The sequence below is a fragment of the Corapipo altera genome, unplaced genomic scaffold, assembly GCF_003945725.1.
Source record: "Corapipo altera isolate COAL_440 unplaced genomic scaffold, ASM394572v1 113, whole genome shotgun sequence".
In the NCBI taxonomy this organism is placed as follows: Eukaryota; Metazoa; Chordata; class Aves; order Passeriformes; family Pipridae; genus Corapipo; species Corapipo altera.
Window position 1 is genome coordinate 257,840 of NW_020884895.1, and position 26,580 is coordinate 284,419.

At 44.0% G+C, this 26,580-nt stretch overlaps 1 protein-coding gene across 2 annotated transcripts in view; it reads left to right on the forward strand.

The window, feature by feature from the left end:
• The window catches only part of FGF12 (fibroblast growth factor 12), a 224,899-nt gene that overhangs the window by 75,690 nt on the left and 122,629 nt on the right, over positions 1-26,580 (forward strand). The window contains exon 1 of one of the 2 annotated variants that reach the window (XM_027647296.1): positions 6,573-6,675. The exons of the other annotated variant lie outside the window; for it this stretch is intronic. Coding sequence (XP_027503097.1) covers positions 6,588-6,675 — 88 coding nt within the window. The 5' untranslated portion in view covers positions 6,573-6,587. Of the gene's footprint in view, positions 1-6,572; positions 6,676-26,580 lie in introns of those variants that run through there. 2 annotated transcript variants of the gene reach the window in all.

The following is a 26,580-nucleotide window of genomic DNA, read 5'->3' on the forward strand; positions in this document are numbered from 1 at the left end:
CAAGGGGCTGTCCAGTGGGCAGAGCCCAGAAGTGCTGCTGGCCGGCAGGTTGGCTTGCTGCCCGTCTCAAAAGTCTAGTACTGGCACAACTGTGAGCTGTTGCCCTCTAAACTTGGGTCATGCCTCAGGCAAAGCCATCGTTTCCTACCGTGGATTAATAACCTCAATTACTGGGGCCCTGTGGGTCAGATCTTCCCCGTGCTGGCTGCATGACAGCTTTTTAATCTGCTTTCCTCTCTCATAACCTCTGAGCATGGAGGGATCGACGGACCAGGGAGATCTGCCCTCCTGCATATTTTGCCTTGTAAGGGCTGCAGATGTGAAACAGCAAGCAGAGCTGGCAGGGGACTTGAACCCACCAAGGAGGTGCATCTAGAAGGTGGTTCTGCCACTGTCGGATTCAAAGGACAAATGTGGCAACATCTAGTGTTTTGCCATGAAATTCATCCATCTGCCAAAAATCACAGCACCATCCTGTGGGGGCCTGGCAGTCAGGTTTGACCATCTGGGGAAGAGGCTGCATGGCTCTTGTGGAGGGAACATCCCCCTGAGTTTCTTAGTATTTCCTGAGTTTCTTAGTATTTCCTGAGTATCTGGGTAAAGGTGATGCAGAAGTTGCCGTGCGCTTGGATTTCTAAAATGCTTCCCTCACTGGGTGTTTCCTCTAAAGAAAAAAGGTCAGGTCTCATCAGTGGGGAAACTGCCAGTGAAGAGAGACTGAATTATGCAGTCCTGGATATGTTTCTAAATGATCTCAAAGAGTGAGGGGATGGAGAAGGGACAAAATCATTGGAGTAAGAAAAACAGAAATGGACAGGAAAGAGCTGTGGAGGGATTTCCTTATATGGAGCATCTGATGAACTAACAGCAGTATAGGAGGAGTGCAGGGCAATGCAGCCACTGACAAAAATAAAATTTATATATTTATATTTTTGTGGTCACTTATGGCAAGGGATGCTACTGGGGCCCATTTTCTCACTGGAAAGAGACAGTGTGAATCTCTGAAAATGCTAGCTCAGCAGATGCAAGCAGAAATTATTGGGAAAGGTACAGACAGCAAATAGTAGGTATCCTCCTGCCGTGCTAGAAATCCCTGGTGCACTCGCACCTTGAGTACTGTGTGCAGCTCTAGTTATCCTGTCTCAAAAAAGATGTGATAGAACTAGAAAGGCACAGGAAACAGCGACAAGGTCAGTGAAGCTTGAAGAGTAAGTAGCTGCTGCCCAGAGAACAAGGGAACAGATCAGGCATTTTCAGGTGTCTTCAGAAATGAAACAATTGAGGAAAGAAATACAATAGAGGTGTATGAAATCATGACTGTCATGGAGAACATAAAATTACCATTTCACAATATAATCTTATAATTCTCACCTTATAAGCTAAGGGGAGAATTAAATGGAACTGTTGACAAGCAGTTTTAAACTAATAGAAGTTTTTCCTGTCACATGATTAATCTATAGAACTCCTTGCCAAAAGACAGTGAGTAGATCAGTAGTATTACTGGCTTCAAAAAATGATTATAAAAATTTGTTGGGGAGAAATCTATCAAGGGTTCTTAAACACACTGTGAGACATCCTGTAGATGAGGAGAGCTGCTGGGCAGTGGAAGTGGGTGGAAGGAGCAATGTCTGGCTGCCCTTTTTTCCAGAGCATCTGTTCTGAGCTGCTGGTACTACTACCAAAATATGTTTGGAGAAGACCTAGAAATTCTAGCTTCTGAGGAAGCTGATATGCAAAACCTTCTTTACATGTAATATTAGATTTCTTCTTAATATTGGGAAATGCAACTACTGAGTGCTCATAAGTTTTTTATGTATCTGAGGATAAACCTATTAAATGATCAGGGCTATGGGACATCTTTTCATTTTCTCCTGAACCTGCTTAGGTGAACCGAGAGGAGGCTGAGATTTACCAAGTCAGTCTTTCCACCAGGAGCTGGAGGTGGTGGTTTCTGTTCCCTCTTGTTCAGAAATGCAACTAAGAAATTAGTCTTTCTTGTCTGATGTACAAGATCAAGATCTGTCTTCTTCTGTCTTGTCTTCCGTTTGCTCTCAGGTGTGGTGTGTGGTATACTTTATCCATGGTAGAGTTTCAAGCAGAATCTTTGCCTTATAATGAGTACAATTTTATACTGATCAAGAAGAGGCTAATCCTCTCATTAAATCACCATAATGAGAACTGACAGATGATTCCCTACTTGGCCACAAATTTATTGTGCAACCTTCAGCAAACCCCTGAACTTTGTGCTGCAGCTCTCACTGTCTCTGGTGTGAGTGTGCTCTGCTTTGGTGGAGCTGGGTGCAGTAGAAGTTGTGTGTGGCTGGTATATCTGCTGGCTGAAGCAGATCCTACCACCCCTTCTTGTCAGCAGTGCTCTGCTTCATAATGAAGGGGCAAAGGGTAAGCAGAAATACTCAGAGAGCACAGTGGTGACAGTGGGGTAAAACTCGTTTGCACTGAAAAGGGCTGTATTTATTGGCCCATTGGTAGATTTTGCTTAAATGGCTCCTGCCATGAAAGGTGCTGAGAAGTGTTTCTCTACCATCACTGAATAATATACCATCACATACAGACCCATGGATTGAGCATCAAGAAATGAGCACCAAGAGCAAGGAGTTCTGTGAATTTACAGACAGGGACAAGGTCTGAGATCTGCATCAGCACCAGCTTGGAAAAAGGTCCCGAGGTTAATGGGCCATTTCTCATCATATCCGCCTGTGTTTGGCCAGAAAATACAACAAGGACAGAGACTTGCAAAAACACAAACCAGTCAACCAAACAAAAAGAACCCACCTGCACAAGCTGTTTATCTGTGTACTAGTTACATTGTTCAAAGAACTATAGGTCAGGATGGATGAAAACAGAACAGCATGGACCGAGCACCCTGAAAGATTATTACCTGCTTTTGTACAAACACAAGGAAATTACCTTTCCTGGCTGTTCTCTTCTTTGAGCTTTTGTAGATTTTCTTTCCTTTTTGGCTTTTGTAACTGATGAACTCATGCACATTATGCTATTTTAATACCTAGGAAAGAGCCTTGTTGGCTAAATCACCTTATTTGTCTCTGATCAGAGCACAGTGCATTTCTCTTTTCAGTAGACGGTATTAATTTAAATTCCATAATCCCAAACATATTCTCGTTTCTGTTCTGTGCTTCAGAAGGCCAATGGCATTTTAATTTAATAAGGGAGAAACACACATGACACTATGTTCCCTGTAAATGTCTTCTGACCTCAATGAGGCTTTCACAGCTTTCTTTGTGTTCCAGCAAATGCAATCTCTACTTTTATTCAAACACACTATCATTTCTAATACCTTTGTTCTACCAAGGGGTAAAAATTTATATATCTGCAGCATTTTCACAGTAACTTTTGAGATGTTATTTGCATTATTATTTAGTAGTGCAAGCTCATTAATGGAGCCATAGCAAGATTTATGCAGCACTATGTCCCATTGAAATATTGTCTGGGTACATGCTGTCCCTTTGCAGTGAAAGAAACTTTATTTTAGTTTACCTTGCTTTCAGATTAAAATGAGTTAACACATCTAGCAATATCTCGATTTATGCCAGCTCCATTTATCTTTTCAAGTTCTATAAGTTTTGTTTAGTGGTTTAAGATTTACCTAATCGGGTACATGATATTACCCGAGTAATATGAGTATTTTGTGGCATGTCAACACTTGAGTCATATGCATCACAGTCCTAAAAAATCATCTTCTGCCATTTTTATGCTTCCATTTTGCTGTTTAATCTTATGTAAACCTACTCAGTTTGAAAGAAGAACATGTGCACATTGCAGTCCTCATGGACCTTCTTTGGGAATGTCAGGTAACATTCATTCTTTTCACTGATTTGAGTCTGCTCTCCTTTACTCTGATGTGAATCAGGAGCTGACCCCTTGGAGCCTGTCCCACAAAGGCTGGATCATCAGTCTTGCTGCAAGGTGATGGTAACTCCCCAAAGAAATGGGGAGTATTTTATTAGTGGGTTTGTGGGTTATTCTGAGTAGATTTTCCAAGAACAATTATGTTGGTTTAATGAACAGATGGCTCAAAATTCAGCTACCTGTTGCATTCTAATTTTTTTCTTCTTATAAGTGTATGTGTCATGTCTGATACACTTGTTCTTGCATGTTCATGTGATAAATCTGCCTGTTTCTATGCTAGCTTAACATGTATAACATGTAAATGCATCTTTCTTGGTACCTGGTGCTGTACTTCAGTCCTGGCATCTCTAAATGAGAGCCTCCTCATTTACAACTCCATGTTGTCTGCTAAGCAAGGAGGGCACCTTGATTCCAGATATCCCTGTGCTGTCCTTGATCTGCCAGATCATCTCAAACATGCTGCTGATGCATTTGCAGAAAGAGGACTATTATTTTTGTGCTATTACAGAAGTACCCAAGAAGCACCAATTGTGTTTTAGGGCTTCATTGTGCAAACTACTTTTGGCCTTGTTCCAGCGGGCCTACAGGCTTGCTTGCTGATCAGGTAGAGCAGAGGACTGAAGGACAATATGGGTGAAGAGGAGAGGCAACAGCTGTAGTCTCAGTTTGGTACCTGCCCTGACATGCCACCATAGGCTTCTGTGATGGCTGTGGAGCAGGTATTGCTGAGGAGTGTAAGTGGAGCAATGATCCTGTATAAGTGGGGACATGGAAGAGAGCAGTTTCATTTAGGTTTTTGCTGTGACTTGGTGCATGTGCAAGGTCCTGTCTAAAATAGCTTATGAATTAAGATGTAGAAATGATAATTTTCACCTCAAGTCACAGCAGACAACAAAAACTGAGTTTAGCATGAATCCCAGGGATTAGTTATTAATACCTTGCATCCTTTTAACAGTCTTGAACTGTAAGCTACTTGCTTTGCTTCTAGGTAAGTGCTGTTCTTCAGCATATGAAGTAGAGCTGACTGGAAAATAAGAGCTACAGTTTCATGAATCATTTAGCATTTTAACTGGTTTTCTTTTTTTTTCCTCTTTTCTAGAGTAAAACTGAAACTGTGGAGTATTTATTGAGAGCATGAAAGATTCCAGGTGCTCTCACAGATACTGGTTTTTCCACAAATCCTTGATAGACTCTCACACCTAAACAGCACTTCTTTTGTTATGCCTGGTTTATGTGCCTTGGTACTCTGATCTCTGCGTATTTCATGGCTTTTACTGTTCCATCCTAACAGGATTCCCAGTGAGCAAATCAGCACTGCATCCCATATCATATCATCCCATATGCCTCATTCTTTTTATTGGACTTGAGAGACCCCCTACTAATTGTTAGCGATAAAGTCTATATCTCCACTCTCACATCCCTGTGAAGTGTTGGCCAAAAGACAACAACCTTGAGTGCACTCTCTGGAAAAACTTCCATCTCGTGAGCTGGTCAGAGATGCCTGCCTACTTCTGCCCAGTGCCAGGAGAAGCAAAAGAAGAGAAGGCTTTGAAAGGTGTTGTGTGAATAGGTAACCCTGCCTGAGCACAAGGTAATCCAGTCAGAAATTCACCCTGGTGGAAGGCTCCTATTTGTTCCAGAGGCAGATGCTTTTTAGTGGAGTGTTGGAGTCTACTCAGGTGAAAGAGTTAATTTGAGAGGCTTTTGTATGTGCTAATACTATTTTGTCTGAGGAACTTTCTGTGCGCCTGTTCTTTCCAGTCTTGTCTCGTGGGTTTTGTGTAATTTCATGAATTGGAAACAGTTCTAAGGAGAGCATCTTTCCCCAACCATCCTTAATGTGAAATATGGGCTCTACCTCCCTCTGTGCCGCTCAGACACTGAGACTTAAGTCTGCAGAGCTGTAACCGTGATAGTTACACGGGTAAAAAAGAAGGAACCTTCAGTTTCACTGGAGCACCCTTTGCAAGAAGCTGGTGCTTTGCGGTCTGTAGGTGGAAATACGGAGGCTCCGTCGTTTATAAAGGAACACCCCAGTTCCGGGCACCCGCAGCCACGGGTGATTTAAGACAAGAGGTGTGTCTTCTTCTCGGCCACGTTGCCGGTCCCGTGGTTTCTGCCGGTCCAGGAGCCCCGGAAGGGCCGTGCTCGGTGCCCCCGCACGTGGTGTCTTCTGTCGCTGGGGACATCCGCGGGCAGTGACCCTGCCCGGCCCCGGACAGCGGCCCCGGGGCCGGAGGTGCGGACGGACGGCGCGGCCGTCTCCTCCCTCCGTCCCCGCCGGGTCTGGGAGAACTTCAGCGCGGCGGATCCGCGCAGGGCGGCGGGACCGGACCCTCGGCGGGGAGCGGCAGAGCCCCCGCCGGCAGCGGAGCGGGGGGGTCCCGGCGGCGGCTCCCCGCCCCGGCGGGGGCTGTGCCGGCAGGGGGCAGGGCTGGGAGCCGGCCGCTCGTGTTTCTAGGGCTTGACGTCCTTCCAGCCAGCCCGCCCCCCTTTCCCGGCAAAGCCGGCCCTCCGCGGGCGGAGAAGTCCCGAGAAGTGGCGGCGGGGTCCCCCACCCTCCCCCGGGCGCGGCGGGGCCGCGGCGATGGGCCGGGAAGTTTGGCGGCGAGGGGGCCCGGCGGCCCGCCGCTGAGAGCCGGCCGCTCCGGGGCCGGTCCCTTTTCCGAGGAGCGGGAGGGCGCCACAAAGTGAAATCCATGAGGATTCTCGGGCTTCTCCTGGAGAAAGGCTCGCATATGCTGCAGTGTCTCTGTGGAAGGCGCCTGAGATCCAGCCACAGCCCAGGTGGGGAGCGCGCGTCCTTGTCCCCCCCGCCCTCGCCTCCCCGCCCGGGCGCCGCTCAGCCCGGGCTGGCCCCGTTTCCTCGCCTTCCTCCGCCCCCGCCTCGCCGGCGCCGCGCACAGGTGGCCGAGATGGGCCGGGCGCTGTCCGCGGTGCTGACCCCGCCGGGCATCCCCGACACCGAGTCCCCGTTAACTCGGCATCCCCCACACCCGGGTCCCCTCCGCCCCCAGGATCCTCACCCGTGGCACTATTCACAACCCAGCCCCCACCCACCCGAGGACTCCACCCCACCCTGTGCTTAATCCCTCCTGTAGCACCCACCCAAACAGAACCTCTGCGTAGGTTATTTGTCCCCACACAGATTCCTTCTGCACACATGAGCCTCCTTAGTGTTCCCCATCCCACCTGCAGCCCACTCAGGTCCTTCTTCATATCGGACCCCTGTATCTTCCATCTCACCTGGAACCCCCAGCCATAGCCTCCGTTACCACCTGGTCAATATAGGGATAACCTTCCCCAGTGTGCTAGTTGCCCCACAGAACTCTAGTTGAGCCCACTGTAAGAGCTCTCCATACCTAATAGTAGTAATGTTGCAATGATTTTCTGGTGGAGAGTGTTGAATGTGTTTCTGAGTGGAGATTTTCCTAGAAGCAAAGGCAAATACCTGGCTGCTCCTGGTGAGGGGCCAGGAGACTCCCAACACCTGTCTCAGTATCTAGCCTGTTGGGTAGAGAGTATTGCACTAGGATGGGGAATGCAGTGGGGTGAATGTCTGATGATATTCCTGATCTTAAGCTGTCCCTGAGCACTTTTTGAGGGGGGGAATAAGTGCATGAGTGCCTTGGTTTTGTGTGGCACTACCTCTGAATTTTAGGGTGATCTTGTTGAAGCTTTTTAAGTGGTGTTTCTACAATTTCTTCTGTACTACATGTATTTTTTCCATGAATCTGACTTTTCTTCTCTACAACACTGGGTAAATGCCTATGGAAAGAAACCCTATGTTATTGTTATTATTAAGATCTGTAGAAACTACAGTGCTAACCCTCCTGCTTTGAGCTTCACTGGCTTTTAGTTCCTACTTGGCTTTTGAGTAGGTCTGCTTATTGAACCCTGACCATAGTAATCTTTGGGCACTGTATGTTTACAAGATGTCTTTTAGAGTATTCTTTGCTCATGCTTGTGCTGTTTCCTTTTGCGAGATCTTGGTCCCAGAAGAGAAAAATTTCTGTGTCTCCTGCGTAAATTGCTTGGTGTTGTCTCTTGAAGAGAAAGGCTGTTCTTGGGGGAACACTGTTGCTGAGGTAGCCTGGGTTCCCTTATGGCCTTGCTAAGAAAAGGTTGTTAATGGTTATAGACACCTGTTTATGCCTCAGTAACCTCTTCCCTCCCATGACATTTGTGTGTGCAAGTTGTTGTCTGAGACAGCTCATGGTAACAGGGGACATACTGGAAATCTTTGGGAGACTGGCTTGGCTCCCTTCAAAGTATGTTCTGCCGTGCTTTGAAGAACAATATGATAAATAAATAGAATTAATTGTGGCTGTGCTTTGAAGCATTACACACATTATTCTCTTTTCCGTGAAAAACTATATTGGGATTTTCTTCATAGTGCTGTGTGTGAACATTTGTTTTGTGTCATTTGGAAACCTGGACCAGTAAAGAGAACAATAACCTACTGGTAAAAATGGGGTGGTGCTCAGGCCATGGGGCGTGCTTGGCTATAACTTCAGTGAACTAGAATCGATGACAGTGTCCTGATAGTTTCCCTGCTGAGCTGGTTTGGCTTTACAGGTGGATCCTGTGCTGAAGCGTGCTTGATGTGTGTGTGGTACCAGAGTCTTTCCTGATCTCTTCTACTCTGATGGAACAATACTGAGTATTGTGTAGTCTTTGTATTTCATGATGTTGTGCTACAAGGAAGTAGTCTATTGTTATCTCCAACTGACCTTATTTTCCAGGTACTAACCCCATGCCACCACGAGCTTGAGCACTCTGGATATGGTCTGTTACTTTGAATCAGGATGCTGAAATACATTCCTGCTTCTTGGCTGTATTTTTTCATTTTCCGTTAAGATTGGGCTTTATGTTCTTGAAAAATGTGCAATAAAAATGAAAGCTTCCACCTATAAAGGGATCACTGTGGGCCTGGACCTTCTGGAGGAGAAATCTCCTTGCTACTTCTTCAGAAGGTGAGCATGCCTCAGAAGATAGGTGTATACTCCAGCAACTGCCCTGAAAGTGTAGTGATATGCCCAGCATAGAACTGTGGGGGCTATACCAGTCACAGATGTAAACGAACAAAAGGGTTATAAATTACAGGGGTGGAAGAACTGTGGAAACATGGACCACAACAGCAGTGGTATAGAGTACCTGTGAGCTACTTATATATCCTTGATCCTCTGATCTGAAGAGTTATTCTGACAGACTGACCAAGCCCTTGCCCTTCTGATTCTTTAATCCAAACAAGTCATAAGAATGTAAGCACATGTGTAAAGTCGGATTCATACTTGTGTGTTGTGCTGACTCAGAGCCTTAGACCACTCCTGATTCTGACAGAAGCATTATACTTCAAAGAAAAACAGTGAAATATTGAAGGTAGTTGTGTAGTACTGTGCAGGTCTGTTGTGATGCTAGCAAAAATATTAGCAAGATTTTTTTTATTGTTATGCAAAGACATATCACCTTTTTAATCTTACCTAACTCTAGCCTGATGTTTTCTCATGCTTCACTTCTGAGATTTGCAGACACTTGTTTCAGTCTGTGCAGAGGAAGGCTGCTTTCATTGTTTGAACAGCACCTGGCAAAATGGGACTTAATGGGTCTCCCAGCTACCACCAAAGTGCAAATAATTTATAGCAATACAGAACAAGAGATTTATCCTAGTCCTTTGTGAATTTCTATACAAGTATTTTAGCACAGCAACATCCTGTATCATCTTTCAGGCACTTCACTTGTTATCTTAGTTTCAGAGCTTTAAACTGACTGATTTTATTGCAATGGGCAGAGATATTTCCCTTCTTGATGGTGCAATCAGGTTAATTTTGTTAAGTGTTTTTTCTTTAATTTATTTTCTCTGCTAACACTTTTTTCCCCTTTGCTTGGGAGGCGTGGTTTGGCAGTCCAGATTTATTTTTTTGCTTTTGGCTTCCTAGTCAACATTATGAAACAGATAACTACTATGTTTGTAAGTTCCAGGTAACCATTAGATAATGATTGTATTGTTACTGTAACTGTGAATAGAGTTGTGAAAGAGTATTTTGGGTGGCTGTACCTGGTTTTTGGACCCTTTGATGTAAAAGGCCCTGTACCCGTAGACTACATAATAGCAGCATGAAGATTTCTGCTAGTGAGTGTTTCATTCTGCCTTTGTAAGGATTTCTTACTTGGCTGAATGAGTGGTTCTGTCTCATGCCTGTCCTGCCATTGGCTTCTGTACAGAATCTCCTGTGGGATGCATCATTGCTAAAACCACAGATATTTCTCACATCAACTAGCAACAACATTCAGCAGCAATGCATTTTCAGCTTTATTTTCAATAGTAGAGATCTGATTGTATCCAGAGACTGATCTATTCTCAAATATTCACAAGAGTACTTCTCAGTTTAAATCCCTATTTTGCAAATTGATGCCTTCAGTAGAAATTAAGCTCACATTGAAAGTAAATCCTGAACTTGGCTTCCATGAGAGTCTCACACTGGTGAAATTTGGAGATGCTCCTGGAAATATGCTGATTGATGCTGGCTTTATGGAAAATTAAAATGATTTCTGGCACAGTAGGTCTTCATATTTCTTCAGGCATCACAACACTAAGTTTGATATTTGGGGCAATAGGAACAAGCACTCTGTCTAGGTAAGCAAGGTCAGGTTGTGGCTCTGCCATTAGCCAGTCTGTTGCTGTCAATACACATCTTTGCATTTGTCCTGAAACTATTTGGGGCACTGTCATGATGTGTCTGCAGTGTCTGTGCAAGACATCTCATCTGCAGATGCAAATGGAATCACCCACATAGCAGGTACAATTGCATATTCAAGAATAGCATTTGGTTTATGAGCAGAACAGGCATTCCTTGGTTTGCTTGTGCAGTCTTCTATGCATTCATCTACACTTTATTTACATACACTAGTTCTTAAATATACAGTGCTGTTTATTCAAGTAGACAGCAAGTTATGGTGTTCAGCAAATACCGCACAGTCAGCCTCAAATTACTGGAAGCAAGAGCTCTGGGTATGGAAGTGACAGATAGGAAAACCTGCAATTTCTGCTGAGTTCAGGGAGCACAGAGAGCCTGTCTGATCTGTGGCAGATCAGAGTGTGATATGTGCATTAGTGGTGGGAGATTGGAAAGGCAGCTTGGTGCTGCTGAACTGGAGCTGGGAGGGGGTCGCAAGGCTGAGAAACAATGGTATCTGACTGGAGTCATCAGCACTTTTTCCTTCCTGCACCAGCTCTCTTGCTTGCCATTCTCTGCCACTCTTCGGAGCATGTCAGTGTTCCTGCACACATTTTCCTCAGGCGCCCTCTTCCTGTTTTGTGTTTTTTGGAAAAGAAACACTTGCTGACCAGTGGAAATTAAGTACCTGTGTTGTTCCAGGATGATGCCTATTGTTGACACAACATACGCTAATGGAAACACCTTTGTCTGATTTAGTTTAATTCATCTGGGAAATGAATTAAACAAAACTCTGAATTTTTTTTTTATTATAATAGGAGCACTCCTCTAGGGTATTATTCAAGAATAGCTATAGCATTTTAAATCTCCACTTTCCTTTATTCTGAAGTAACCCTCTCATGTAGACATTGGCTAAGCATCTCTCCTGGAAGCTCATAGTGCTTGTGCATCTTTGTTAAAAAAAAAAAAAAATCATTTCTGGCTGAGCTAGAAATGATAAATTTTTTAGGGGTTTTATTTGGTGAAATTGGTTGTTTTCTATCATACAGAATTCCAGAGATATAAATGATAATGACCTTAGTTATATGCATATCACTTTTTTAAGTGCTCTCAGCCAGTTCTGTGTAGTTATGCAAAGGAAAGTCTTCGATATTATGCAGGATTTTATTGTTCAGTTTGCAGTAAAATATTTCATAAATCTCCAAAAGCAAATGCAGGTCCACGAACTTCCTGGCTGTAAAGTGATTTGGCAATGCATAGGTGTCAGCCAGATGTCTGAGGTCACAGAGCTGGGTGTCTGGAATTGCTGCATCTTCACCCAGTCTGCTGCGTATTGAAACTTTTCTGGATCCTACCAGAGCATCACTGATATTGAGACATATTTGGGAAATGCTTTACTTTCAGTGAATGAAAAAATTCAAGCAAAATAAAAGTAATTTGAATTTACTTAAGTATCTGTAATTAGGATGATAAACAGTACTCTGAAGCAGAGGTTGGCTGGTTTATGGCACTTGTCACATGGTTTTCTAAAGGAATAAAGCTTACCTTCCTTCACTTCCCAAACTCAACCAAGGAAAGAACAAGAATTTGTTTCAGTTTAAACACCATGTACAACTGACACATTTTAAACTGTAAGTTTTAGTGGGAAATGTTAACTAACAATGTAATGAAATAATTTTTCAGCCTTTCCTTTGGTTTTCCTGAATAACTGTGTGTATAAAATATTGTCTTCTGTGTTATTGTTTTTCCATTTGAAGAGTAACAAAAGAATCCAGGGACATAGGCAGATATTTAAAGCTGATAACTTTCAGAGCAGATGCTTTCAGCTTAAGAGCTGTGTGACTATTGTTAGATCATGTTTACTCAAAGACCAAGGAGTATTTCTGGAGAAAGGTTTCAGTTCAGTGAACCATCTAAGTGCATATTGAACTCTGTGCATGTACCTAGTCCCATTTTAAGATGATCATATGCTTGAATACTTACCAGAACCATTGTTTTAGATGAGTGGCACTTACCATCCCTAAAACTCTTCTTGTTCTCCCTGTCCAACAGGTCACTGACAGTAAGCTTGTTTTCTGTATCCAGCAGATTCCTCTGGAGGTATTCACAGCCATCAGTTCCCAGATAAAAAGCCCTGTTCTTTCAAAAAATTAAAATCCTCCTGCTTTGTTTGTGAGAATGATCTACTTTGGCTTACTGAAGTTTCACTTGAAACCAAGCTACTTGTCTTCCCCCAGCCCTTTCTGCTGCTTTCCAGAAGTAACCTGTTTAATTTTTTACCAAAGCGATGCTAGTTGTAAATTTTTTAGATCAGCATGGTCCAAAAGCCAGATGAGATTTCTTGTAGAATCATAGAATTGTTTAGGTTGGAAAAGACCTCTAAGATTATTGAGTACAACCGTTAACCTAGGACTGCCAAGGCCACCACTAAACCATGTCCCTAAGTGTCACATCTGCATATCTTTTAATACCTCCAGGACTGGTGACTCCAACACTTTCCAAGGCAGCCTATTCCAATGCTTGACAACCCTTTCGGAGAAGAAATTTTTCCTCATATGCAATTTAAAGCTGCCCTGATGCAATTTGAGGCCATTTCCTCTTGTCCTGCCACTTGTACTTCAGAGAAGAGACTGAACCCTTATCTTCCTACAACCTTCTGTCAGGTACTTGTAGAGACCAATAAGGTCTCCCCCAAGCCTCCTTTTCTCCAAGTTAAACAACCATAGCTCCCTCAGCTACTTCTCATAGAACTTGTTCTCTAGACTCTTCCCCAGCTCCATTCTGGAGCTGGACATTATCCAGCACCTCAGTATCTTTCTTGAAATGAAGGGCCCAAAACTGAACACAAGAATTGAGATGTGGCCTCACCAGTACCGAGTACAGGTACAGATCCTTCGTGTACTCCCTAGATGCAATGGTAGTCTGCAAAGCTTTCAATTGTGTGAATAGATGTCTGCTTAAAAGGCCTTTAAATAGATCGTTCTTCCCCTTGGAGGAAAAGAGATGTGTAATGTTTAATAATAAAAATAGTGTTTCTTCCCATAGCCTGAAATGGCATGGAAGGAGGTAATCATGTTCCGTATGGCAAAGCATTTTTCTAAATGGATGTTTATGCCTTTCTAGCATGGTGGCTGCAATTGGCTGCTGGGCCGATTTGCATGTGCTAAATTGCAGTCCTGGGGATCTGTGAAAACAACCCAGCAAAGCCAATCTCAGCTGGGAGCATGGAAGCTGCTGCTAATTTTGTGACAAACCACCCCCAGGCCCAGCGTGAGTCATTATCATTGTTTTGTTTTCCAGAAGTCAGTACTGAATGCTTACAGGATCCAAAGCCTGGATTATCTCTGGAATTGTATTTAGTCCCCCATAACTTTGTTTATTCCAGATAAGAGGAAAGAATAGGAAAAAAATCTGTATTAAAGAACCCATGAAATAATTAATTGTTTCCTTATTAGTGTTCTCTTCCTGCTTTTAATGTGCATTCACAACCATTTTTTCACTTGAAAACTCACTTGTACATAGCCCGGCACTTGTGCTACTCAGTCCCAATCAGCTTGCGTTGTGCTGCCAAGGGGGTGGGGTGGTAACAATAAGTACAGTGAGATGAAGCAACTTGACTGAAGTCATTGCTTGGCCCTGGCAGAGCTGAGATGGGGAGTTCCTGCTCTCGGTTCTTCTATTTGGCCGTTAGTTTTTCAGTGAGTCTTTTTATGAAGCCACAGCCGTGTATGGGACCAGCTGGGGCATCCATTTGCTGTAGGTCAGGAGTCTGTTATCTGAGGAATGCACTGCCCTGATCCCCAGGGTCTTACACCTGATGACCACTTGCTGGGGTTGCTGGTCCTCTGGGAGATAGGACAAAAGTGTTCAGAGAACAAGAAAAGCCCCTGCCCTGTGCTGGAATTGTGACAAATGTAATCAATTTGGTCCCAGCTTTTAACTCTTCTTTCAGGTTGTCTTCTCAAATAGACTTCTTTGATGTGCCAGAGACCATGCAAATGTACCTCCAGGGACTGTGGACAGGATGCAGAGGAAATGCTGGGTCCTTCAGGGAAAAGATCCAGGAGTAGGAAGATGCATATGTGTGGGCATATAGAAGTATAGAGAAGTGATTTAAATGCATAACTTGGACATACAGTGGGTGGAAAAGACATGGACAGTGTGGGAGGCCTACATGAGCATGGGAGCGGAGTAAGGAGCTGAGAGCACTGAGGAAGAGGAATGGAGAAGGGGGAACTTCTGATGTTGCTTAAAAACTTTGTGTTGCTTAAAAAATGCAGCTAAACATGCTGTGCTTTCTTTGTGGAAAAAAGTACCCAATATGGCATTCCCTGCTCTTTCTTTAGTGATTTTCAGGATCAGGAAGTCTGCTGGGAGGACCAGAGGATACCAGGAGTTAGGGATAGGCCATAGCAGTCTTCTTTACAGGGCTTGCAGTGGAACTGGACATACTTAGAGCATTCAAACTGAAAAAGCACAAGGATCAGAAGTGTCCCTGACACTCTCACAGTGACAAGCCTCTCTATGATGTTCATGTGTCTACAAATTACCTACTGGAAATGTATTGCAAAGTCCTCCATGCTGCAAATTCCTTCTCAAGTTTTGGATTTCCTCTTTTGTCATAAATGTGACATGAAAACCAAACCAAAAAAAAAAAGGATTCTACTGCCAGTGGGACTGGGCAGCTAATGTGCTGCCATTGCTTTTCTGAGTTCCTATGACTTAATGTTCCCTTGTTTATCCTCTTCCATGGTTGTTTTCTGATGATGGTGATTGGTGCATCTGATCCTACATGGAATCGCAGCAGTGACAGACTGGGACACCTTCCTATGTCCCAGTGCACAGTGCTCTTGTTCTCAGCTTTGTGTGCCCAGGCCTTTTACTTTCCTGGTTCCTGAGTTTAGAAATAGCATAAGAGTGTCCTGGGTGGTGTGTTGGTCAGGCTGGAGGGACTCTCAGGTGTTGCTTTTGAAAAGCTGATTTCCCAGTGCTGATTGCACTTATGCTCAGTGCAAGCAGGGTATGATCTTTGTAAATATTTGGTTGGTTGATCAGACAAATTTGTATATAAATATTCACATATGGCTTAATGTCCTGTGGCTGTGCTTGGGTGTTCCTCTCTAATAGCTGTAATTTACCTTTCATGGATAAGACAAAGAAACCTGGTTTGTTTTTTCCTCTGTTTCTGCATTTGCTGAAGTTTCTGTGATGAATCCTCTACTGTGCTCACCCTTAACCTGAAGAGGCAGTTCTGGGAGGGTAATCGTGCTCCCTGATGCTTTAAGACTGCTCAGCAATGAAATGTGTCTTTCCTGCCCCACCTCACTGGGTAAATGGCTGACACACATCTTACAACATCTTGCTGCAGATCTGTTTCTGCCCTGCAGCTCATTCACAGCACCTTGTCCAAGAAGACAACGTGACTGTATTTTAGTTTTGATTTGGGGCTTTGTTTTTGAGGTTAGAAAAGGTGAGTTACAACAATCAAATTTCTTTGGGTGGTATGTGAAGCATGAATAAGGAGGACAGTTAAATGGGAGAATGTCCTTTGCTGAGGAAACACTTTAGTGAATGAATTTCTCACTTGTTTGGCATTTCTGGCAAGTGGTGGGTCTTGCTAAGAGCACTCCCATGAGAGCTTCTCTCGTACTCATACACAACTTTGGGTCGATACTTCTCTGTCTAACATGCTGTCTGGCAAGGGAAGCTCTCACCTTGGCAAGGGGTGCCCCAACCTCCCAGAGAAGGTCAGGAAACATAGTTTCTAAATTATAGTCTACTAAGTATAAAAATACCCAAACCAGCGGCTTTTTTTTTTTTTGTTACTAATGGGAAAAAAAACCAAACAACCCCAAACTGGCAGAAAGATCCAGACAGGCACACTGCTTTGCAAAATAGCCACGGGTGTCTCCTGGGGACTGTGCTAGGGGCTGTACTGGCATAAGGCTTCACAGTGTCTGCACAGTGGGGAGAGCTCATTGCTTCTGAGCTACGTGTCCCTGAAGAAAAGGGTTTCAGTGAAAAAGTCTTGTTTCGACAAGGGACTGGCAGGGTGCAGAGAGAGAAATGCAGAGCCCTGAAGTGTGCTGGGAAAACAGATATGGGTCTGACTCCCATCCAGAGCAGGGAGGAAGGACTGGGCAAATCCTCCTCACTCAGCCTGGAGGCATCTTTCTCTCCTGTCGCCCGTTCACTTGGATGAGCTGCAGACTCAGTGCAAGTCTCCAACTCACTGGCTTTTCCCTACTGCTTCATTGCTCCAAGTCTGTCGAAGGGGAAGACAGCGTAGTGTTGGGGAGGAAAGAAAGGCATTACATCTCTATTATTTATGGGAATGTTGTTCATTTGGCTGGTAAAATCCTGCTGGGATTAAATGTTAGAGGAAAGATGTGTTCAAACTCAGTGAGCATATGTTGCCCCACTAACTGCTGAAGGACAGTCCTCTGTTTTAGCACTTTTATAATCTGTCTTTAAGCCTTGAGACTGAGAGCTGATGTGTCTTACTCTTTACTTCATCTCCACTTTATCCACACTGATGTTGTGTTATAGAGACAGATCTTCACTGGGTTTAACATACCCTGGAGAGCATTATTTGGAAAAAAAACCCCAAAAACAAAAAAACCAAAAAAACCCCCAAAACCCACAAAAAAATACCAAACCCCTCTGAAAAAAAGTCACTAATAAAAAGACATATGGAGGCAGTGTCAATTAACAGAAAAATATGACAGCAATTAATCTGGGCCAGAATAAATTGTCCAACTAGCCCAGTAATCTTTCTCCATCTGCATTAAAGACATAGAAAAAGGTAAGAAAATAGCAATACAATGTGTCCCCCAAATGGTCTCCCAGCTGCTGGCTATTTTCAGCTTAGAAAATGTTCTGATTCAGTCATGGTACAATGTAGTTAGAATTTCTTATTGGATTTCTTTTCTGTGTACTTGACTAGACTCCCTTTGAGTTCAGGTACAGTTTTAGCATCATAGTGTCCTGTGGAAAGGATTTCCCCAGACCTGTTACATGAAGAAGCCCCTCTTTTCCTTTGTTTTGAAGTCGGTTCCTGCTAGCCTGGGTTGATGCGCTCCTGAGACCCCATACTGAACGAGGTGGTGAATAACAATCCCCATCCTCCTCTCATGATCCTTGTCATTGCATGGACTTCAAGCATACTCCTGCTAAGCTGCTTCTCTTCAGTTTGAAGAGTCTTTGATCTTCTTTGTTGCCTCTCTCTAAACCACTCCTAGTTCTAGTAAATGCTTATTGCAATGAGCAGAGCACAACAGCACACACTTGCCTCAAGCAAGGCATTGCCTTTCTTTACACCCAGGGCTCAAAAACAGTGGGATCAGTTCAGCTGGAGAGACAGTAGTTGCCATGTGGAGTGCAGAAAGGAAAGCAGGCTGATGAATAGGTTGTTGTGGCCAAATGATGAGTTCTGTAGCTGCCAGTCCCTACAAGCCTGTGATTAAGGTGGTATCTGAAGCTATGTGTGGACACAGCCTCAGTCAGCTGTTTAGCCATGCCAGGAGATGAGGATGGCCATGCCAAAAACTCCGTGTGTGACGAAGCGTGGGGGATCACCTTGAGACATAGTTTCATCTTTTGGCTGCCTTGAGCTCTGTTCTGCCTGACGACCCGTGGCCACAGTTGGCTGCCCATGGACCAGAGTGGGGGAACCAGTTCCACTCTGATGTGAGATGCTGCCCCTTGCACCCAGAGGAGAGGAACCAGGATTCCTGGGGTACAACTGAACTCCTTCCATAGAGTATCCTGAGTTGGAAGAGACCCAAAAGGGTTATCAAAGTCCAACTCCTTTGTAATACACATCTGCATAGGGAGAGGAACTGCAGCTTAAACCCCATTGATTGTATTGACAAGGTCTCCCTGAGTGTGGGGGAAGCCAGGGAGATTTGCTCAGTCTGACATTGAGGCTGTGGGGGCCTGCATGTAACTCCACCCTGGGTGCCACCACACCTCCCTCTGCCTTGTTGCCTGTCTGTACAGTGGAAATGATGCTGCCTTCTTTGCAAAGTACCTGTGGGACTAACCTAGGACCTGTGTGGGCCGTTGGAGGACTGTAAGTTTCAAAGCAGTTTAATATTACTCTGTCTGTACACTGGAACTGGGGGAAGAGGTTAGGATTTTAGGTATTTAGCAGAAAATGCACCGTGAGAATTTTAGAGTACAGTAGAAATTCCTCATTCATGCTTTAAGAGGCATTTGAGACTCTCAGCCATTCAATAAACTCCCATTAAAAGCACATGCATTATAAATTTCTCATGTAAAAGTATTTAAGGTTCAGTAGGAGTGCGGCTTGCCAGAGAGAATATATTGGCTTCCTGTTAAGAGAAACAGATGAAACAATTGCTTTTTAAGGGTTAAGTGTGACATGTAAGCCAAGGCCTGAAGGGTTACCAAGTGCCAGCCAGTAGCTGGGATAGCTCAGTGATGGATAACAAGTGCCCTGTCCTTCCATCCTTCCAAAGAGAGCCTTGCTCAGTGAAGGTTTCTAACACTAAATCAACAACAGCACTGATTTTACAGGGCTCAGAGTTAACACCTTCTGCATGCTAAATGTTAATGGCCATGTCTCAGGAGGTAGACTTCAGAGAAAAAAGGGGTTTTTCACTGTTGCTTGGGGCTTGCTTATCCTCTCTACATTACCTGCAGCAGTGTGCTAATGCATAGGCAAAGTGGGCTGTGACCTCAATCAGCTAGTTAATTTTAAGCCTGTGCTTAAGTGATTTGCTAAAACTGTGCTTATTCAGAGAAGAAAAACAGACTGTATTTTCATTGCTTGAGCTAGCTGAATTGTAACATCTAAGTGATTGTAACGATGAAAGGGTAAATTATGCTTTGAAACAATTATTTACATTTCCATAAAGAATATTAGTATCAGTCAGGATGTCTGATGATTGATAGTCATGTTCATACTTTGATAATAGCCCCTTCAAAGTTACCTGAAACACTGTATTCTGCATTTACTTTTTTTATCTCGGTATTTTTAAGATGAGCTGAGCTTATTAAACTGACTTGTGTCAATAGAAAATGTTATTTTAATTGTTCAGTAAGAATCAGTTACAGAAATATGGGAAAGAGAGGGAAAAGAGATTGTTTCCCTTTCGTGTTCAGTACATTCTTCGTCCTTTTACTTTTTGATGACTAAACTGTTCTGTATTTGCAATTGAAAACTGTTGATTGGAAACTCTTGTGAGAGTAACACAAATGGGGCTTGATTTTGAAAAATACATTCATGATTGTTTGCCTAATTTGTGTGTGCAATTAGCGTGATTGCCACTGGAAATGGCCATCTGAGAACAGACTGTTGGAGATTTCTCTCTTCTTCTGATCTGTTTTCTCTCTCTTCTCCTTAAGGTGCCAACTTCTATGGTATCTAAATATTACTCATGGCAGTTTAATTTGGTAATATGTTTATTGATCTCCTTTCATCTTTTACCTCTCCACTTGCAGGTGTTTGTTAAAAAGGCTGAGGATGATTATTCCCTTTTGCTTCCTTCTCAAGTCCACTTGACATAATGTAAGAGAGGTTCTTTCATCTAAGCTGTTGATCTTGCAATTTAGAGAATCAGATCCTACTGGTATCTCTATAGATTCTTAAATGGCCATAGTAATATTTAAGCAGTTTCCAGGCATGCACAAAGGATTACAGCTCTCATCTGTCAAGACTCTTACTCCCTCCTGAGGAGACCTGTGCTCACAGGGGATGTTTATTGGTGACAAGGTGGAATTGTTTCATTTTGTTTTGTTTTAAACATGATGAATTAAAAAGGTAAGATGGATGAGTGTCTATTCTCTTCAGGGAGCCTGAGAAACCTGCTACAGGTTAGCGATTTGAAGGGTGCATCAGCTCAAGGCATCTTTGAGCTGACTTAGGGTTGGTTTTGTAGGAGCATGCAGTCAATGTCGCAGTTCCTCAGTGTCTTCACTGCTGAGTAAGAGAAAGGGACGAGCTTGTACTCCCATCATACTCTTATTCCCTCCCTGTGCTGATGCTAGAGCTGGGATATAAGCCAGAGCAGGAAACTAACACATTATTCTTATTACTGGTATTTTAAAAATGAATCATTTTTAATCAAATCAGCCTTACCCAAGTCACCATGTGACCACACAAGTGCTGCTGCTGTTGTGAGGAAAGCAGCAGGAAAGGTGTAGCAGAAGGCAGGTAGAGGAATGGGCAGCATATCTGGGTTTGAAGCCATGGGGTACTACCCCTCTCCTGGTGACATTCACATCATGTTCATTGTTCCTGAAATTTTCTCCCTCCTGAGATACAAGTAAGTCATGTCTAAAGATGAGGTGCACCTTCCAGTTTGGGATGTGACTCAGACCTATAGTTGCAGAGGTGGGAGAGCTGTGACAGTGCTGCAGAAGACAAATATCCCCTGGCTCATTAATGATGGGATGGAGAACAGACACTGCCTGATTGCTTATTGGCTGTGGTCTTTCATTAAGAGTAAATTCAATTTTCCCAGTATTGACAGCTGCCTGATGGAGGGGTCGTGCTATGTGGCAGGCACTGAACTGCCAAGAACAAACACCCAGATATAGCCATATGTCAAGAATGATACCAGCAGTGTACTTCCTTCTTTTCTTCTGTGCTGTCTCTCCTTGTTGAGAAGAAACACCTTCTAGGGATGAGATATTAAATATGCCAACCCTGGCCTGTCTGCTAGCTAGGAAATGCTGGAACATTAATGTACTTCAAGTGGGGAAGATAGTTTTTGTTTGTCCTTGCTCACTCCTGGACTGGGTTGGAATTGATTTAGTTATGGAATGTAACTTTTTTCCAAAAAGCCCCCCAAATGAAAAAAAAACCCTTTGGTTTTTTCCTGCCCAGTCTTTCTGATCCTTCCCAAAGCACAAACTTTGGAAAGAAACAAGCAAAATGTGTTTTGCCAGGGAGCATCAGTTTCTGTGGGCCCCAGCACTGCTCTTCCCCCTGCTCTGTCCAGCCAAGGGCCCTCTCCATTGGCACAGCTCACTCAAGCATCTTCCCTCCTCATTCTGAGAGCTGCTCCAGCCCCTTCCAAACATATAATTATAGACATGAAAAAAATAAACTTGTTCTTATTCAGCACCTGATAAAACGGTGACTCAGGCATTTTCAATTTCCATTGGAAATGCAAGTTCTCGCGCATTCGGAGCGCTCACCAGCACGCCTCCTGAATCTTAAAGGGATCTGTGCCTGCCCACTGGAAGGGCAAAATGATTACAAATGCAAAATGCCAGGCAGAGGCTTTCACAAGTATCTTCATTTGGCCACATGGTGAAGCAAACCAAGGTCACTTACCTGTCTCTGCACTTACCCTTGCAATGTAGTTATCCCAGCAAGACCCCAATCTACACCTAGTGGGGGGCTGTGGAGATTTTATCTTCATATTTATCCCTTCCTGATAGTCAGGATAAATATCCTGACACCAGCATCAGGTAGCCTGCAGTGGGTTTTGCCAGGCAGACCCCTGCTAAGGGGATCCATATTCTACCAGCTGTGCAGGAGAGCAAAGCAGCTTGGTGTGTGCAGGGAAACAGCAAAAACAGCAAAAGCACTCATGGCCCCTTGCTGTACCCACTAGACAGCACTCGTGCAGCACCATTGCCTTGGTAGGAGGGGGAAGAGCCTGGGCATGGGAGGTCTGAAGGGCATCTACACTCCCGAGTGATATTCTGTGCAGTTTTGCCCTAACACTGCAATGCCGTGCTTCATAAAGCCACATAAAGCACAAGAGCAGGAAGAAGAAGTCTTCGAGAAGGCAATTCCTGGCTTGTCCCTGCAGACAGCTTCATCGAGGTTTCTGCAGGACTTACTGAAGCCAAACCTGTACACATACTGTGGGGCTTCATATAGGACTGTCCAAGTGCAGCTACGTGACCTTTTGATGTATTGGCAGTCAAGTAAAACACAGGGGAACGAGTGAGAGGATTGGACCAGGCCAACCTGGGAACTAGGAGCTCTCTGGCCACTGGGGCTGCATGTTCAGCCCAGCATTTGAGACAAATGGTGGAGCAAGGGCACCTGATCAGGTTTAGGATGGCCCTTGTGAAAAGGGTGACGACACACTGTTCCTAAAATAAAGATGTTTCTGTGCTGTGTCAGGATATCGCTTGTATACAGGCTGGAAGGAAGCAAGGAACTTGCTGAAAGGCATAAATCTTTCTAACCACCTTCAGTTGAGTTATTTTTATGCTCAGGGCAGGCAGTGCTATGAATCCCATCCCATTAGGGCTGGAAAAGTGTTAGCCAGGAAGATGGGTGCTCTGGAGCATGAGTGCCCTCTTCCTCCTGCCCACGTGCCCTGTGCCTTGCAAAGAAAATCCCTGGGCTGTGACAAGACTAGAAGGATAACAGGGGCAGCACTTGAAGCAGCTGTGCCCTATCTCTGGCAGGTTTTGTGAAGGAGGGCTTGAAAATCCTCCTGGTAACCTGGGTAGATGCAGCATGTTTGATTTTGGTTTAGAATTCATTCATTAAATGATGTTTTGTTTTATTCCTCTAGAGCAGCCAGAGTTGTAGGATAAATATTTATATAGAAGAGGTGCTGGGTTAAGAAAAGATGGAACAGATGTACAAGTATGTGTTTTTGCCCTTGCTTCTACCTGAAGGTCCCCAAGGACTTAATGCTCCCTATGGGTCCCTTCCAACTCGAAATATTCTACAATTCTACAAGTTTTCTGTCTTATACCCCTTCTGGTCATTAAGTTTTTTTATGTTCTCATATAATTCAGGAAACAAATGCGTCCATGACTCAAAATCCAAGTCCATGCCTGCTTCTTCTTTGTCTTGTATCCAACCTATGCCCAAACTCAGGACATCCTGGTAGCTTTTCACAAGAATATACTGAACCAAACCCTAATTAATGGCTCATCCCTCTTCTCTGAGCATTTACACTTGCATCAATTGCTGATGTAGCTTAGTAAACAGGACCCCTCATGGGAAGAACTGTAACATCTCTGAACATGAGCCAAAATCCTTTAATCATAAAGAGATAATCCACTAAGTAATTTGAGCCCAGCAGTCTGCAGGGCATGGGGGAATGCTTTCTGGCTTTGCTCCCACAGATTCAAAAAGTTCTCTAGAAACTGCTGTCCTAGTGAAAGAAACAGAGGGGAGAGCCAGGAAAAGACCACATTTAGATTTGTGTTGGATTTTTTTTTTTCCCCCATGATAACACAACTTGCTAAGTGGGAAAAAAAATACTCTGCTTTTTGTTTTGTTTTGTTTTGTTTTTCAGTCTGTTGGAGAAAAGTTGACATTTCTTATAGAAAGAAGGATCTTTCCACAGGATATTTTCTACATCTAATTTTCCTCTGGCAAAATGTGGGTGCATTTTTACTGAAGGGAAAAGCCTTTCCCTAAATATTTGAGGATGTTGAAGCAGTGATGCTTTACAAATAATACTCTGTCATGAAATGGCAGGTGACCATATGTGTATTTGTTCATGTGTTCCCAGTGCCTGGAGTGAGCTCTCACTGGCTGTGTCATAAGCCTGGTAGTATCAGCAGAAATGCCTCCCTGGCTCAGACAGGGTGGGATGAGTTTTGGGAGGAAAGGAGTCCAGGGTATCCATCATAAGGTCAAGTAGAGGCTAATGGCTTGCAGGTGATCCCTCTCTGTGGCTCCTGTGACATGGAGCTGCAATAACTCCACTGCTTTTTCTCTGCTGATCAAACATAGAGTTTTCTCCTTATTTCTGGGACGTTGGATGGGGCTGACTCTGTGATCCAGCAGCAGCTGGGAACTCCCTGGTCTATAGATATTTCAGGTGGCATATGGGCCTGTTCCACACAGCAGTTCAAAGGAGGTTTCTGCCTTTTGCAGGGACTAGAAGGAAATTTGTAGGTAGCCTTGCAGAAAAACAACATTGTCCTTCAGCAGGACAGCCGAGAGAGGAGGAGAGGATTGTCAGTGACCCAGGAGCAGGATGTTTGTCAGACCTACAGCTCTTGGCAACCCTCTGGAGTCCCTTAAACAACTGACAAGAGGCTGATAATGGGGGAAGAAAAGAGCCCTGAGATGGTGCTGTGTTGGGGTAGGGCCTCCCTTGACCCTGAGCACTGCTGCAGTCCTATTAGGAGAGGAGGGCACGTTTGTCACCTGAGGGAGTATTGGCCCCTCATGTTTACAAGAGAGCCCTTGCTGTTGCCCTCTGTCAGAGGGGTGGAGGCAGTTGTGGTAGTCCCACCTCTTTCTGTTTAGGTCTTTTTGTGTTAAGCTGCTTTGGGTGATCTTAGGTCAGCAGTGACAGCCACCTTTTAGGCTGAGTCCCTGAGACCTAACCAGTCTCTCACAATGCAGAGCTGGCACCTCCAGTTTAGGGCTCTGTGTCACCTCTGTCCCATCCTGGGGTGAGTTGCCTTTGTGAGTAACATCTCGCAGTGACGCTGCCTCTTGGAGGGTACATTGGCAATCACTGGACTCATACCTCTCCCCACATTCCTTGTAATAGTAGACTTTTTTTTTTTAACCCATAAGGATGTTTGCAGTCAAACTGGGGACATTAAGAGCAGAGATTTGCATAATTTGCTTTAATCTAGCTAGGTCCAGCAGCAATAGCAGTGTTGATGTGTTCATCACATAACCACGTACTCAGAGCAGCCAATGTGCTGGTATAAATTATGCTGCAATTAAAGCATTTTGATTTTTTTTTCTGCTATTTTTGTTGTCCAGAATAAATAGATCATAGTTAGATGTGCCTACCAATAGCTGAAATACACCCTCAGTTCAGTTCAATAACATTCTACCTCAGCCCATCCTCCATGGGACTTTCCAGTTAAACTTATATCCCATAAGAAGCACCCGGATTACTCCTGTCTTGGACTATAGTTAGTATTCTTCCAGTTAATGTGATCATCCCTAGAATAGAAAAATTTTGAGCACCCAGCTATTTTCAGCCAAGCCCCTGACGTGCCCAGCTTCTACCACTTGAAGGGAATGTCAGATATTTTCACATGACAGAAAAGCGTGGCTGGATTCTTTTCTATAAAATATTCTTAACTTTGTTGTTACTGGTTTTTTATTGGATTTCAATTTCTACTTATTTGTGAAGCTAGCAAGGGATACAAATCTGTTAGCTAGTTTTTAAAACTATAACCTAGTTTAGGTGCATGTATATGTCTTTTCCTTTAATGATAACCTTCAGCAAACTTGAAAATTAGTGGTATAGATTGATAGCTACACCTGGAGGCATCCAGCCTTAAAACATCAGCCCATGTTTTCCATCTTTTATTTACTTGTTGGTTTTTGTCTGTACTATAATATACATGGAATGAACTAAAATAAGGAACCGAAAAGAGCATTTTTATGTAATTTGTGATACCTGTTAAAGTGCTTTGTGTGCTTATCAGAATGAATCACTTGTGCAAGATTCTCTGCTCTTTCTGCTTTTTATGACACTGTGAAATATCTACATAATCGGTTTAGGGAATCAAAGTACATACGATAGGGGGAGCAGAGATGCAGATGGGAAATATTTGTAGTGAATTCCTGTGATGGTCAGGAAAGAGGAGCCCATCAAGCCAGTTTTGAAGAATGTCCTCTTGGAGCCAGACTGAACTTGAATGTGTCCTGGTACATTTCCACAGCGAAGCAGAAAATCCCGCAGCGAGGCAGACTGATCGAACCCTGCCAACAGCTCACTCAGCCCATGCAGGAGCAGCCTCCGCACCTCCCGCCTGCAAACTGGGTCTGAGCAGGGTGGGAGTAGCCATGGCTTTAAAATGTTCCTTGCCATATGTCACAGTGCTGCTTGTGCTCGCCAGCCTGACCTGCAGCCACGTGCGACACAAACAAAATTGGTGTCCAAAAGATCTGTGCCGGTCAGAATGCGGGTTCCTTTTCTCTCTGCTCTCCAAAGCATTCACTGCGCTTTTTCATCTGTAGTTTCTAGTTTTTTATCCCCTGCAAGTCACTAGTGCTTTCTGAAGGCTGGAAAGAAAGAAACAAACCACACCCTCCACCTTCTGACTGCTGTCTGCGCTGTGTCTGCCGGCACCACGCAGG